At 37.6% G+C, this 15000-nt stretch overlaps 2 protein-coding genes across 2 annotated transcripts; both read right to left on the reverse strand.

Moving 5' to 3' along the window:
* Positions 1 to 1204, reverse strand: LOC9304233 (neural Wiskott-Aldrich syndrome protein). The gene has a single exon (XM_002870134.2). It carries the CDS (start codon positions 818 to 820, stop codon positions 317 to 319), a length of 504 nt encoding a protein of 167 aa, XP_002870180.1. The 5' UTR covers positions 821 to 1204; the 3' UTR covers positions 1 to 316.
* Positions 1205 to 2081: 877 nt separating this feature from the next.
* On the reverse strand, positions 2082 to 9321 carry LOC9306252 (L-arabinokinase). Its single transcript, XM_002870135.2, has 29 exons — positions 8976 to 9321; positions 8747 to 8854; positions 8608 to 8676; positions 8441 to 8524; positions 8267 to 8343; positions 8017 to 8083; positions 7869 to 7926; positions 7700 to 7767; positions 7558 to 7620; positions 7340 to 7393; positions 7136 to 7238; positions 6946 to 7055; positions 6713 to 6832; positions 6530 to 6586; positions 6170 to 6345; positions 5930 to 6098; positions 5534 to 5617; positions 5126 to 5251; positions 4873 to 5003; positions 4719 to 4800; positions 4214 to 4301; positions 4010 to 4053; positions 3831 to 3926; positions 3628 to 3704; positions 3252 to 3452; positions 3007 to 3172; positions 2823 to 2894; positions 2529 to 2729; positions 2082 to 2434 (listed from the first exon to the last, which is right to left on the reverse strand). Exons 1-29 carry the CDS (start codon positions 9078 to 9080, stop codon positions 2321 to 2323), a joined length of 2970 nt encoding a protein of 989 aa, XP_002870181.1. The 5' UTR covers positions 9081 to 9321; the 3' UTR covers positions 2082 to 2320.
* Positions 9322 to 15000: the final 5679 nt, after the last annotated feature.

The following is a 15000-nucleotide window of genomic DNA, read 5'->3' on the forward strand; positions in this document are numbered from 1 at the left end:
TTTATTTAGGAGTTCTATGTATTATTATAAAAAAAAGAGTTACATTCATTAAACACAAATTTGTTAAAGATAGAAGTACAAATATATTTCTACTTGTACAAGCAAAAAAGTAGTAAAACAAAATACAGGATAAAAATGGAGAAATAATAATTTCATCGTTTCAATATTTGTAGCGTGAAGATCTCTCATACATAGTCTTGTCTTCTACCTTCTTGTCTGCAAAAATCTCTGCAAGGATATGAGGAAATTAACCTGTTGGTTGATATATTAATAAAGCTACTTCTTCCTTTATTTATCTTCTTTAATCATCTATAAACTAAAAGCAACCGAAACAAAGAGAGAAAACTAAAAGAAGAAATGAAACTCCGTAGGAGAATCTGATCTTTGCATCGGATCCGGACATAACAGATTGCGGCGGAGGGTTGTAGTAGTAAAACGGAAAATATGGAACGATAGGGTTTGGCGGCGGCGTAAAAGGGTAGTTTCCTCCACTTTTAGGAGGTGGATAATAGTAGCCACCGCCGGAGGAAGATGGTGGTGGACGGTAAGAGCCAGATTGAGAAGGAGGAGGGTAGTAGTAGTAAGGACCACCACCACCGGAGCTAGGAGGTGGAGGACAGGCAGTGGTGGTGGGAGCTGGAGGCGGAGGAGATGGATTTGACGGTGGAGGAGGAGAAGGGTTTGGTTGACAAGGGTTGTCACAAGAAGTGCACATTGTACAGTCAGCGATCTGAGATGGTGACGTCAGTGTAGTAGTGAATGTGAAGAAGAAGAAGAAGAGAAGTAAAAGAAAAAGATGGAATGTTCTGAGAGTTTCCATTGTCGGATGAATCTGGAGTTTGTGTCTGGTGAGAGAATCTGAATTAGTGAATTTGAGGAAGAAAGAAGAAAAGAGGAAAGAGGGAAGAGGACAAAGAAGTGAGAGGGCAAGGTGTTTGGTGGTGACTCTTTAGAGTGAAGCAGTGGAACGTGTTAGATTGTGTACACCACTTCTTTTTATTTCTCACCATTTGTTATAAAACTTTATATATTTATACGTCATTGAAGAATTTATACTGCATATTTTTATAAGGTGTGTGAACTCCATTTACTGAATTTATCTTAGAAAGATCCAATCAGAGTAAGAACAGTAGCAAATCAATGCTACTTTTTAACCAAAGTTTGAAAATCTGAAAGCTACGATATAATGATATAATATGTAATTTAACGGAAGACATATCTATACTACACGTGATTAACCAAATGTTTCTACACTACAAATAATTGGTCTCGCTTTGACAATATGACTATATTTCTGTAAATTCAATTACTATTTTCTAGTTGTAATGAAAATATAGTTCATAGAATTACAAAACAAGAAACAAATAGTGGAGCCCGTGATACAAATTTCGTGCTCAAGAGATAAAAAATAGTTGCACGGTGGGTAAATTATTGAACTAGTCATTTTCCAAATGATGGAAAAGGATTGAGTGGAGAGCATGCACGTGGAGAAATAAGGACGGTTGGATGAAAAAAGCTCATAGGATCCGATGAGAGCTAACGAACGCGTATGAAGGGAAGAGAGCACGTGCATGTCGGCTCGTTTATGAGTGTGTGCCTTCTTCTCTCATATTTGTTCGGATCTCTCTATCCTCTCTTTTAATGTTTGTTCTAAATAAACGAGATCACGATTTTCTCTCTTCTGACTTCATTAGTGAGATATGATTCGTCAGATGTGAAGCTTAAATTATCAATGTACTATACTACTCCATAAAATAACAAAGATACTACTTGCATCATTTGAAATACTAAGAATTTTCCTCTTTTTAAAAAAAAATAAAAGCGAAGGAAAAAAGGTATGTAAAGGCACATGAGTCATGAGATGAGCAATAATAAATAAGGATCATCGGGTACTGTGTCCTGCTATTATTATGATACTACTACCCTAGAACCAAGCCCCATCTTTCCACTTGCTTTTAGCGTATTTACTGCTTCCATATTTAATTCCTATTCCCTAACCAATGCTTTATGAAAATCTTCAAGTAACTTGTACAAATATGTATGAAAACACATCGAACACAATTCAGATTAACATAAAACACTAATTAGTGAAGAGTAATTGTTTTATTTTGCATAAGATGTTTTAAACAACGTCGCAGTATATACATATCATTTATCTAAAGAAGAGATGATATATTATCATCCCTACTATTATTTTGAAAGTGGAGAACAACGTACCTACTTATTCGTGAGATGAAACTCCTATATGAATATGATTTTTAAGAAACGTAGCATGAAGATAAATAAAAGTTTACCAAATTAGGGAGAAGTTGAATGGGAATCAGAGGGAGATACGACGTCGGATCCGGAGGTAACCAAACTTGCCAGCTCCAGGTGATGATCCTTCGAATATCAGTGGCAAATACCCTGTCGCAGTTTTGTATCTCTGCTGAATCTGAACATTCACCAGCACACCATTAATTAGAGCTTATATATATTTACTGTAACTAAGTTCATACTAGCTTGGAACCTCGAGTGTGTTTACATACCTCAAGAATTTGTTGGCTGCTGCGCAATGAGTTACGGCCTATGACGCAGACTGTTCCACCTGATCCACCGCCTGTGATTTTGGCTCCATACAATGTTCCATCCTCGGAATTAGACTTGTTATGCTGCATCCCTTGTACTAACTGCACCAGCCGGTTGGTTCCATCCGATCCTAGTCCGCATGCGCTGTAGCTATAGTGACACTGTACCAAAGTAAAGTAAAAGAGCTTCAACATGTTAAATCAATCATCAAGAAACTCAACAACTCTTGGTCTCACAGTAGTTTGAAGTAATACCTGATAAAGAAGTCCCCCAAGAGCAGTAAGTTGCTCATCTGATGTTGCAGAAGTCAATAGGGCTTTAAATGTCTACAAAGAAGAAGCATTTCACATTTGTCTCGATTTACGCTAGGCATAGATATTAACCAACCAGAAAAGGATTAAAGAACAGAGGATGATTGTGAAATAACAAAAGACAGACCTTGACCCGGAAGTTTTCGTATATAGGGTGTCTGGCAGGAGCTTTAACACTGTAAGAACGCTTTTGATCAATCACTGTGACCGGATCATCATGATCCGAATATTCCTCAATGAATGTCTGACCCAGCATGATATTTGGAAGCTTATCTGCATAACGGGCTTCATATCTGCAACATAACCAAAGCTAGGCGGATTAGCTGACATTATGCTGGTACGAAATGCTTTTACTTCGACAAATGTTCTCACCTGTGAGGCGACAAATTGCACAAGTAATCTAATGAAGCTTCGGCCTCAAGTAGGTCAATCCCTTCATCCTCTAGTTCTTCTGGGTTGCCTCCATTGGCACTTAACGCTGCTTGTGACAGTATAGAAGACGCCATTGACTTGATCATCTTCCGCCCCATGTAAGCACCAACTCTCACCGACCTATAGTCTGCACCTCCAACGCTGCATGACAAAGCCAATTGTTTAAGAGAACTGAGATGCGTTGATGAATGAGATATAAAAGCTCACGTGATTATGCAATCTTTTGAGTTAAAGGAGAAAATTATGTCTAGTGAAGTTAAAAATAATTGTGTGCAGTAAATTTTGAGAAGAAAACAAAATGAGAAAAACCATTTACCTGTGTCGAATTCCGGAATCTATTCCCCAAAACCTGACATGGTTGGGAATCTCAACAAGCCCAACTACCTCTGCAGGCTACATGTTTTTTTTTTAAGTTATAAGAGAAAGGAGTGGATCAAATTTTGTTAAGAAAGAAGAAATCATATGCGCTACAAAAAATGGTGATCTTTTGCGTCCAGCTTAGGCGTTACGAAGACCTACTTGGCAGATCATGGCCAACAGTTTGTTGGCTTCCCCACAAGACGAAGTCATCTGATCCATAACACCACATGGAGCTCCAACAATGTGATTCTCCACCTAGCAGGCAACATAACAGAATTAGAAAACCAATACATTGCACAAAGTCAGGAAAGGAGCTAGTATGATGCTGAACATGAAACCTTTTGGCAGAGTATAGCAAGATCTCTGGGGCTAATATTCAGTCCTGCACATATATATCAAACAATTGTTTGGATAGACAAAACTAAAATGCATAGAATCAAATTTTCGGTATATCTATATTGTGGTATATTCAGCTATCTCGAATGACGTCTGTTTTTTCACCAACGTTCGTTATAATATGACAATACGTTAAAGTAAATTACCATGGGCAGCAGCTATTGCCGACATGCTCGCTACCTCCACAGCAGCAGATGAAGATACACCTTTACCTTCAGGTACAGCAGAAGAAACCTACGAAAACAAATACTTAGTGAATGCCTAATAGGCTAATACCAAGAACTAAATGCAGGACACAGGTCTGAGATTTTTAAGAAACTCAAAAAGGACTAGTGACAGATTTTGCCAGAATTATAACTGAGAGGCCTCACAACTGTGGCCCTGTAAGTGGATTGCAAACCCAAGACTGCAACTTCATATCCTACATTTGCATGTCTAGATCTTGAAAACATTTATTTACCGTTTTGATAACTTCACTCCTAGAACATGGTAAACTAAAGTATGTGCATCAGAACACAGAACAGGGCAAACATTTTTTACCAACAGATAGTACATGCAAAAATGAAAATGGTGAAGTAATAAAAGATAAATTAGGAGGGATTCTGCAGCAGAGAATGATAAATTCTAACAAAAGAATGAAAAAAAACGCACCAGCAAGCTGATGCTATCCTCAAAACGCACACCAAGTTCTATCATCAATACCAAGATTGTCCCAGCAACATATGCTGCCCACCTGGAAGATATTATTACCTTGTTTAACAAAGAGAATTTAAAGAAGCAGTCGAACAAAAGAGGAGAAACTCACTTTTGTGCTGGATCTTGAGCAAAGAACTTCCTTGCTTTTTCATAAGAAATTGGTTCATCTCCATCCATAAAATCAGACAAATCCATGTCAAAAGTGGGGGCACGATTGCTGATCTCTGATCCATACGAGACCTAAAACACAAAGATTCAAAGAAATCTCAGCAGGACTACATAGCAGAATCTTAAGACAGGACAATCCACTTCATTATTAACACAAGCCCATAATGTGACTTCATTCAAATACTCATACGTACAATTTGCAGAACTGGTGTTGGTACTTGTCCCTTAGCTTGCTGTCGGGCTTGTGCATGTTTCCACAGTCTATGTTTTCCAGGAAGGTTTCTTTGAACAGCTACATGGCAAGCTTCCCTTATTGGCATCTGAAGTTGTGAGAATATCGATACGAAAAAGTTGTGATCAATCAAAATAGAGAATACCCTGGCAAGGAGGAACTTATGGGATTGATACAATTACTACATTATACATAGGCCATAATGATGTGTTGCCATAATGATGTGTTGTGTCACTTGTGTGAAAGGGACTTAGATAAATGCTCAACAAGTTAAACTACTGCAAATTTTATTCCCTTTGACAGTAGATACCAAATGAAAAATAGGAGCAAGTACAAGTGATCCGAAAAACCAGTAGTACAGAATTTTGACCTGCAAGACAAGGCTTCCTGAATAGTCAGCAATTCCACCCATTACATCTAACCTTCCAGGTGCTCTAGCAACAAAGATTTCTTCCTGCAAAAGAACAAAGGTTTCGTAACATATAAGTATATAACAACTTAACTCAGATTTATAAGAGGCTAAATTAGCCTGATAGCAAGATTGTTCTTTATGAAACATGCTTGCACCAATGAAAAAAAATGATGCCACCATCTTAACTGCGAGTTCCAAAAGCACTTGTAATAAAACTATCCTTTTGGAGAAGTTGCAAGTCGACTTTTGCAAGGTACTAGGCATGAACTTAGGCCATTAATTTTGTTCTATTTCATATTTCAGTAGAATGATTACTGAAGCTACAAAAACAATCGAGTAAACTAAATATGCTACCTCCCAATTGAAGAGACCACCAGCAGCTTTTCTTTCACGCATGGTTTTCTTCTCCACATTCTTTTGAGAATCATGTATAGCATCTAGCATCGCTAAACTCTTAAGAAATGTCCATGTATCTGAAAGACCTTGAACATCACCTTGAAGGATATCAAAATCATCGGTGGACCTGCAAGATAAGTGAAGGGATCAGGAAGAAAAAGAAAATCAGAAAATAGCCAGACAAAATCCAATACTTACGACTCCACCAATGAGTTGTTCTCGTTCGCTTGAACTGTAGGTGATGATCCAGCAGATTGACCTATTTCATTTTCAGCCCTTGAATACCACTCCGGAATAGCAATGTCCCTTCCAGGGACCCTCTGTAGCTGATACCCTAGGATAATTGCATCACGTAATCTTCTTGCACCACTTAACTGTATCACACAGAAGACCCAACAAACTTGAACATAATTTTCTTTAAAGAAGGATTCTGCTGATAAGATATCAAATGATCCCACAGGCAAGATACTTTTGATGACACAGTATCCCGTAAACCTAATAATATCTCGATGATTCATGCTAAACAATATGAATTTACTATTTAGATACGAAATTTACCTTATCAGATGCGCAGTGTCTTCCAATGGCTGTCTCCTGTAAGATGTGAGCTGCAATCTATCATTGCACCAGTGTGGAAAAAGAGAAGTTAGTATACATGACGAATGATTTGAGGTAAGGCCTTAATACGTTCCCAGAATTTTACAACTTAAGAGATAAATGAAAACAAGATGGAACATCTACCTCACCACCATTGATGCCACCCTCGTAGCAAGGTTTCAAGCTAACTGCACGTTCAAGATATGGCTTCCATTGGCCCATTAATAGGTCTCTCCTGATCATCTCAACACCACATTGATAAAACTGCCAAAGAAATTTGACCAGAAAATCTGAACATACGATCCACATTTTTAAATTGAAAGAACTGAGGTAGTAAAGGACAAGAAAATCAATATAAAAAGAGGATTTAGCTGAACCTCAAGCATATTTCTCAGAAAAGGTTCCTCATTGAAATAATCTCTGCGTACAAACACAAACGGCACCTTGTACGATAAGGCTTCACTGACAGTGCCATAACCAATTTTCCCTGAAACAATGGAAACATGTATTATAGAAACGCCACTAGCCATCTAATTTCATTGACTATTTCTTAATCAGGTTACTAACCAAGCATACAGTCAGATGCAGCAATAATATCAGGCGTATAAGCATCCTTAGCAAGCTTTATAAAATTTGGTGGAAGCTCCTGGGTCTTAGATGCACCACAAACCTGAACAACATATTGAAAAGTTTAATAAACAGTATAGAATCCTCAACTTGAGAGTGACTACCTATACATAAAACAGATGCAGGGAAAATGTTAAGAGATACCAGACACAGCCAGCCAGTCGGTAGGGATGTTTCCTTCAAGTTCCACCCTGAGGGCTGCACACGAGAAAAAGACATGACCAAGGAGCATGTTTATGAGATATATTATGCATGATCAACGAGCAACAATGTAAATACACATTACAGATAAAATCAGAGTATTAGTTTAGAGAAATTTAAAAAATCATGAAACTATCAAGTGTAAGAACAGACAGCCATACCTGTCCACCAAAATTGAGTATAACAACATTCACATCTTCACCAATGCCGAGTTCTTTCCTCACCTGATCATAAGGAGCATTAGATGTTATTTGGATTAGTTGTGCCACTGAATATAAGATCAATGAAATGTTGTTGACAGACCTCCTTGCGAGATTTATGAAGTCTCCTCACAACTAAAGGTACATCGATGACATCACGAAAAGCAGGCACTACGAGATAACAAGGAAATAAAGTTAAGGCAGTAGAGAAGAATACACTAGGAAGAAATGGAAGAAGATTTTTAAAAATTGTAATTAGAGATGCAGCATACTTGGACAATATCCTGGGAGGCGGATTAGGAACTCGCAATGAGAATAATCTTCAGCTATCTATGTCATGGAATAAAAGTATTGAGTATTGATTTATCACCTCCTACTAGCCAATGAAAGAGTATATAAAACTTGTTTAGAGAATTCTACCTGCCAAACTATGGAGCGATGGTGATATCCAGCAGCCATCACGTACTCAGCATAGATAAAATCCCAGCTAAAAGTAGCATACAAAAGTACAATAAAGTTTTTTAACATTTTTTCACTATAACTGGAGATTTTGAATGGTAGAGACAGAGTTACAGGCCGTGAACAAGGACTGAAACCAGGAGAAGAAATCAGGCCAGCCAAACAAGACATACAAAAATGGATAGTAGTAGTAGAACATCAAAAATGTCACCTGAAATTGGTAACACAGACAGAACGTATCCCAGCATCAGCTGCTGCACGGCACGCGACAGGGACAACATCAGACACCTGTTTTTAACAAAGGTTTCTCTTGGTATGAAATTGATGGAGTACAAAGCAAAAGTATTTGATGTAGAAAAAAGTTGTGATGAACCAAAAAAATTACCACAAAATCAGCTTTGATAGAATGAAGCCACTCCACTTCAGTTTCCAATATTTCAGCTCGAGGAACCACAGCTGTTTCGACATACTAAAGCACACCAGTATCGAAATGTTAACAAAGCCAAAAATGTAAATTCAAGGGAAGACTAAAATGGACAAGAATCAGTAAACCTTTTCTAACGAGGCAAGACGATCAACGGTCAATGCATCAGCTTGCACAGCCCCACAGTCCAAAAGAACCTAACAAGTAAGCAATTCCATAGATCAAGACAAAGCAAGTAAATCATCACCAGAAGAACAAGTAAGAAACCTTTCGAATTTTGAGCCTCGGAGACTGAATTTCGGATGTGAAGACGAAATCAGGCGCGCCGGTGACAACATGAACATCATGCCCCGCCGCGATCAGGTGACGGACAACCTGAAAACACCACGAATTATCCGGATTAACCGAGAAGCGAACGATCGAACGAACGAACAATGAAAGAGGAAACAAAACGCATGAATCAAGAATGAGACCGATGCAGAGAGAAATAACAAACCTCGACGACACGAGTGGCGTGACCGAAGCCATGTCCAGTGACGTAGTAAGCGAAGACTAGGTGCTTGCTTGAAGCAGAGACGCCTTCGTTCTCATCAATCCTCATTCTCTTCAGCAATCTCTGAGAGGACGATTCGATAATTGACTGACGCGATGCGAATTTGCGAATTGCGCCAAGGAGGAAGAAGAAGAAGAAGAAGAGAGTCTAAATCTCCAGTTTTAATGGTTTTTTTTTTTTCCTGCAATTTTGTTCTTCCGCTCATGAATCTGAACTAACCGAAATTAATTTTTCAGATTTTAAAACTTTTTTTTCCCTTAAAATCGTTACAAATATTTATGATGCGAAGAAGGGTTACGTACACACGCTCTCGCAATTCAAGAAAGAGGATAAAACGAATTTCGTGTCTGAGATTTTTTATATGAATAATAGATATAAATTCCAACTATATAAACAGAAAACTTGCGCTATTCAGAAAAGTTGGACTGCACAAATAATTAAAAGTTAGTACTGTTTTCTTATCTTAAAACTCTCTAGGACAAGAACAAAAAAAAAAAAAAAAAAAGAAGAAGATGATTTGTCGATTTGGACGTATAACTACAATTGATCTTATCCGCAAATATATATTTGAAATTTAATTCTCAACATTTTTCCTTTGTTGTAACTAATCTCTTGAATATTTTTGTATAAATTTTCTAAATATAATACAGAAATTTACATATTAAAAAACAAACCTATCTACACTAGCAATTACCAAGTTGTAGGAGTAGCGGTTGAAGATAAGGTCATCATTTAATTTTTATTTTATCTTTTACCTTTCTGACGAGGCAGATGATATCTGTGACAAAACCCAAGTAGACATAGTATTCTTATCCTTTATTTAAAGTTTCTGAGTAAGGCACCGTTTTCTGTTGGACGAATCATTTGTGATCAGCAAGAGAGTTTAAGGGGAAGATATCAAAGAAGACAGTAGCTGTTGAATAAGCTTGAAGAATTGAAGATAACTTGAAGAGGAAGTCTTTTGTTTAAAACCAAGTTATGGATAATTAGAGATAATATTAGAATATATTAGGAGTTATCTAATATGTTGTAATTCCTATTAGGGTTAGGAATTGTATCCTCCTATAAATAGAGGTCGAGTTATGACATTAGGAGATATGTGAGGTTATGAGTTGTAGAGAGAACTTGAGAGATTAAGGTTTTGGATGTATGTTTTGAGTTAGTTTCATACAATAAAAGAGAGAGTCTTTTATATTCATAACCTTGATATTGTTCTTAAAGCTTTTGGATACAAGATTTGGTATCAGAGCTAATATTGTTCACGATCACGAGGAAAAACAAAGCACGATCACGAGAAGGTGATCTGTGAAGAAACATGGGAGATTTGATCCCAGTAGGTGATAACAAGGAAGGAGGAGGCTCCTCCTCTATCAAATGTCCGATGCTAACTCCTACAAACTATACGTTCTGGACTATACGCATGACGATGGCTCTAAAGGTTCATAAAGTCTGGGACGCTATAGAACCGGGATCAACGGATGTTGACAAGAACAACATGGCTAGTGCTCTTCTTCTGCAGTCTATCCCTGAAGCACTAACACTGCAAGTCGGGAAACTAAACACTGCAAAGAGGATATGGGATGCGATTAAATCTAGAAACCTAGGAGCTGATAGGGTTAAAGATGCAAGACTACAAACCCTAATGGGTGAGCTTGAGAGAATTAAGATGAAAGAAACAGAGAAGATAGATGATTTTGCAGGACGACTCTCAGAATTATCTACAAAGGCTGCATCACTTGGACATGACATTGAAGAACCAAAACTTGTTAAGAAATTCTTGAATGGTTTGCCAAAGAAAAGATATATACACATAATAGCCGCACTTGAACAAGTTCTTGACCTAAATTCAACTACTTTTGAAGATATAGTTGGTAGGTTAAAAGCCTATGAAGAAAGGATTTGTGATGAAGAAGACAATCAAGAGGACCAAGGTAAATTGTTGTATGCAAACTCTGAAACACAACCCTGGTACTCAAACAGAGGAAGAAGTCAAGGAGGCCGACGTGGTAGAGGAAGAGGACGTTCTGGTTATGTCCAAAATAATAATTACCAACAGAACAATGGAAATTACAGAGATGCAAGTAAGATAACGTGCTATAGGTGTGACAAGCTAGGACACTATGCCTCTGATTGCCCGGACAGGTTACTTAAACTTCAGGAGACTCAAGAAATTAAGAATATTGAAACACAAGAAGCAGACGCACTAATGATGCATGAGATTATGTATTTGAATGAGAAGAATGTTGTTCCAAACAAATTTGAAGCAAGTTCAGATAATGAGAACGTTTGGTACTTGGATAATGGTGCTAGCAACCATATGTCAGGAATATTAGCCTATTTTTCAACAATTGATGAATCAATTACAGGCAAGGTTAGATTTGGGGATGATTCTTTGATTGATATCAAAGGAAAAGGCTCAATTATGTTTATTGCTAAGAATGGAGATCGAAGAACTCTTAATGATGTATACTACATCCCAGATTTAAAAAGCAACATTGTGAGCCTTGGTCAGGCCACTGAGTCAGGATGTGATGTTAGAATGAGAGATGATCATTTAACACTCTGTGACAGAGAAGGGAAGTTACTAGTTAAAGCTAAAAGATCGAAAAATCGGCTTTACAAAGTCATTATAAAAGTTGATAATACTAAATGTCTGCAAATTGGTATCTCAAGCATCTCATCCAAGTGGCATGCTAGACTAGGGCATATTGGAACAGAGACCATGAAGACAATGGTAGAAAAGGAACTTGTGTTTGGCATTCCACATATCAAAATAGAAAAGGAAATATGCTCTTCATGTCTCCTTGGAAAGCAGGCAAGGCAGTCTTTTCCACAAGCATCATCATTCAGAGCAAAAGGTATACTTGAACTCATTCATGGGGATCTTTGTGGACCAATCACACCATCCACACCATCAAAGAACAGGTATATCTTTGTTTTAATTGATGACTATTCAAGATACATGTGGTCAGTACTTCTAAAAGAGAAAAGTGAAGCTTTCAACAAGTTCAAAATTTTCAAAACTAGCGTTGAACAAGAAACCGGAGCTACAATAAAGACATTTCGAACTGATAGAGGGGGTGAATTCTTGTCTGCTGAATTTCAAGCTTTCTGTGATGCATCTGGCATACAGAGACACCTAACCGCACCATACTCTCCTCAACAAAACGGAATCGTTGAAAGGAGGAACAGAACATTAATGGGAATGACTAGAAGCATTTTGAAGCATATGGGGGTTCCAAATTACTTATGGGGAGAAGCCATAAGACATGCTACCTATATAATCAATAGAGTTTCAACAAGAACATTGGCTCATCAGACTCCATATGAAGCATTCAAGAAGAAGAAACCAAACATTGAACATATAAGAGTTTTTGGTTGCATAGGATATGCAAAAACAGAACATGTACATCTCAAGAAGCTTGATGATCGATCAAAAATGCTAGTACACTTAGGAACTGAACCATGCTCCAAAGCCTATAGGTTGCTTGATCCAGCAAAACAAAGAATTGTAGTCAGCAGAGATGTGGTTTTTGATGAAGATACAAGCTGGAAATGGAACAACTCTGAGAATAATACCAACTTTGAGATCACTTTTGGTGAATATGGGAATAATGGTATAAAAGAAAGTGCCATTAACAGTGAAACAGAGAACATTGAGGACAATGAAGAAAACAGTGAACCAGAGGGAGAACACATTTCACCAAACAAAGTCCCTGATACTCCAGAACAACCAAAACTAAGGAGGTCTGAAAGAGAAATAAAGAAGCCAAGTTACCTGCAGGACTATGTTTTACTTGCAGAATACGAATGTGAGAGACTTCTTCTTGCCATAAATGAAGAACCATGGGACTATAACGAGGCTAAAGAATCAAAAGAATGGAGGGATGCATGTACAGAAGAGATTACTTCTATAGAGAAAAACAGAACATGGGATTTGGTGGATCTTCCCATAGGAGCAAAACCAATAGGTCTAAAGTGGGTGTTCAAGATTAAGAGAAACGCTGATGGGAGCATAAATAAATACAAAGCAAGACTTGTGGCAAAAGGATACGTGCAAAAACATGGGATTGACTTCGATGAAGTCTTTGCTCCAGTGGCCCGTATAGAGACCATTCGATTCATTCTTGCTTTATCTGCTTCTAATGGGTGGGAAATACACCATCTTGACGTAAAAACAGCATTTCTCCATGGAGAATTGAAAGAAGTTGTTTATGTCTCACAGCCTGAAGGATTTGTAACAGAAGGAAGTCAAGACAAAGTATACAGATTGAACAAAGCTCTTTATGGATTAAAACAAGCTCCGAGAGCTTGGAATACAAAACTAAATACTATTCTTCTGGAATTAGGCTTTGCTAAATGTTCAAAAGAACCGTCTATATACCGAAAGAAAGAAAGAGAAGAGTTTCTGGTTGTAGCTGTCTATGTGGATGATCTACTTGTTACAGGCTCAGACTTGAAAATAATATTAGAGTTTAAAAAAGGCATGGCAAGAAACTTTGAGATGAGTGATCTAGGAAAGCTCACTTACTACTTAGGAATTGAAGTTACTCAGAGTGAGAATGGTATTCTACTAAACCAAGAAAGATATGCAAAGAAAATCCTGGAGGAAACTGGATTTGCAGACTGCAATGCAGTTCATGTACCAATGTGTGCAAATTTAAAGATAAGTAAAGCACCAGAAGAGAAAAATATTGATGAAAAGGAGTATAGAAGGAGCATTGGTTGTCTCAGATATTTACTTCATACTAGACCAGACCTCTCATACTGTGTTGGAGTTCTGAGCAGGTACATGCACGAGCCTAAGGAGTCTCATGGAGCTGCATTGAAACAAATTCTAAGGTATTTGCAGGGAACTAGATCATATGGACTTTGTTTTGGCAGAGGAAACAAAACAGAATTAATAGGATTCAGTGACAGTAGTCACAATGTTGATGAGGATGATGGAAGAAGTACTACATGTCACATATTTTATCTCAATGACTGTCCTATAACATGGTGCTCGCAGAAGCAAGAAACTGTTGCACTCTCATCCTGTGAAGCTGAGTTTATGGCTGCTACTGAGGCTGCCAAACAAGCCATTTGGCTCCAAGAACTTTTGAATGAAGTAACTGAGGAACAATGTGATAAAGTACTGATTCTTATTGACAATAAGTCAGCTATAGCACTTACTAGGAACCCAGTTTTCCATGGCCGGAGCAAACACATCCACAAAAGATATTATTTCATTCGGGAGTGCATTCAAAATGAACTGGTTGATGTGGATCATGTTCCCGGAGAAATTCAGAAAGCTGATATACTTACAAAGGCTCTTGGGAGAATCAGATTTAAAGAAATGAGGGATCTTATTGGTGTTCAAGATGTGAGGATTAAAGACTTCAAGCTTAAGAGGGAGATTGTTGAATAAGCTTGAAGAATTGAAGATAACTTGAAGAGGAAGTTTTTTGTTTAAAACCAAGTTATGGATAATTAGAGATAATATTAGAATATATTAGGAGTTATCTAATATGTTGTAATTCCTATTAGGGTTAGGAATTGTATCCTCCTATAAATAGAGGTCGAGTTATGACATTAGGAGATATGTGAGGTTATGAGTTGTAGAGAGAACTTGAGAGATTAAGGTTTTGGATGTATGTTTTGAGTTAGTTTCATACAATAAAAGAGAAAGTCTTTTATATTCATAACTTTAATATTGTTCTTAAAGCTTTTGGATACAAGAGTAGCATCAATGTTTAATACACCTGTCTGGTCGCTGTTAATAGTGATCTAACTTGGCATGAAGATTATCTCATTGTCTTCTTAATTAAGCTTAGGAGTGAAGACCAAGCAAACATTTCACGGGAGATGTCTAGTGATGTATCCTCTCTTCTATCGGGCTTTACGTTTTATTTTGGGTTTGCGCTTTCTTTTTTGTTGTCTAGTGATGTATCCTCTCTACTAGATAAAGATCTGGTATGTTGCGAGTTGC

This window comes from Arabidopsis lyrata (assembly GCF_000004255.2).
Source record: "Arabidopsis lyrata subsp. lyrata unplaced genomic scaffold ARALYscaffold_7, whole genome shotgun sequence".
NCBI lineage: Eukaryota > Viridiplantae > Streptophyta > Magnoliopsida > Brassicales > Brassicaceae > Arabidopsis > Arabidopsis lyrata.

Coding starts and splice junctions, on each gene's coding strand:
- LOC9304233 (XM_002870134.2), bottom strand. CDS start 820: ATGGAAACTCTCAGAACATTCCATCTTTTTCTTTTACTTCTCTTCTTC.
- LOC9306252 (XM_002870135.2), bottom strand. CDS start 9,080: ATGAGGATTGATGAGAACGAAGGCGTCTCTGCTTCAAGCAAGCACCTA. Junction 6,833..6,945: donor TTCTGAGAAATATGCTTGAG/GTTCAGCTAAAT, acceptor TTTCTTTGGCAG/TTTTATCAATGTGGTGTTGA. Junction 6,099..6,169: donor AACAACTCATTGGTGGAGTC/GTAAGTATTGGA, acceptor CTTATCTTGCAG/GTCCACCGATGATTTTGATA.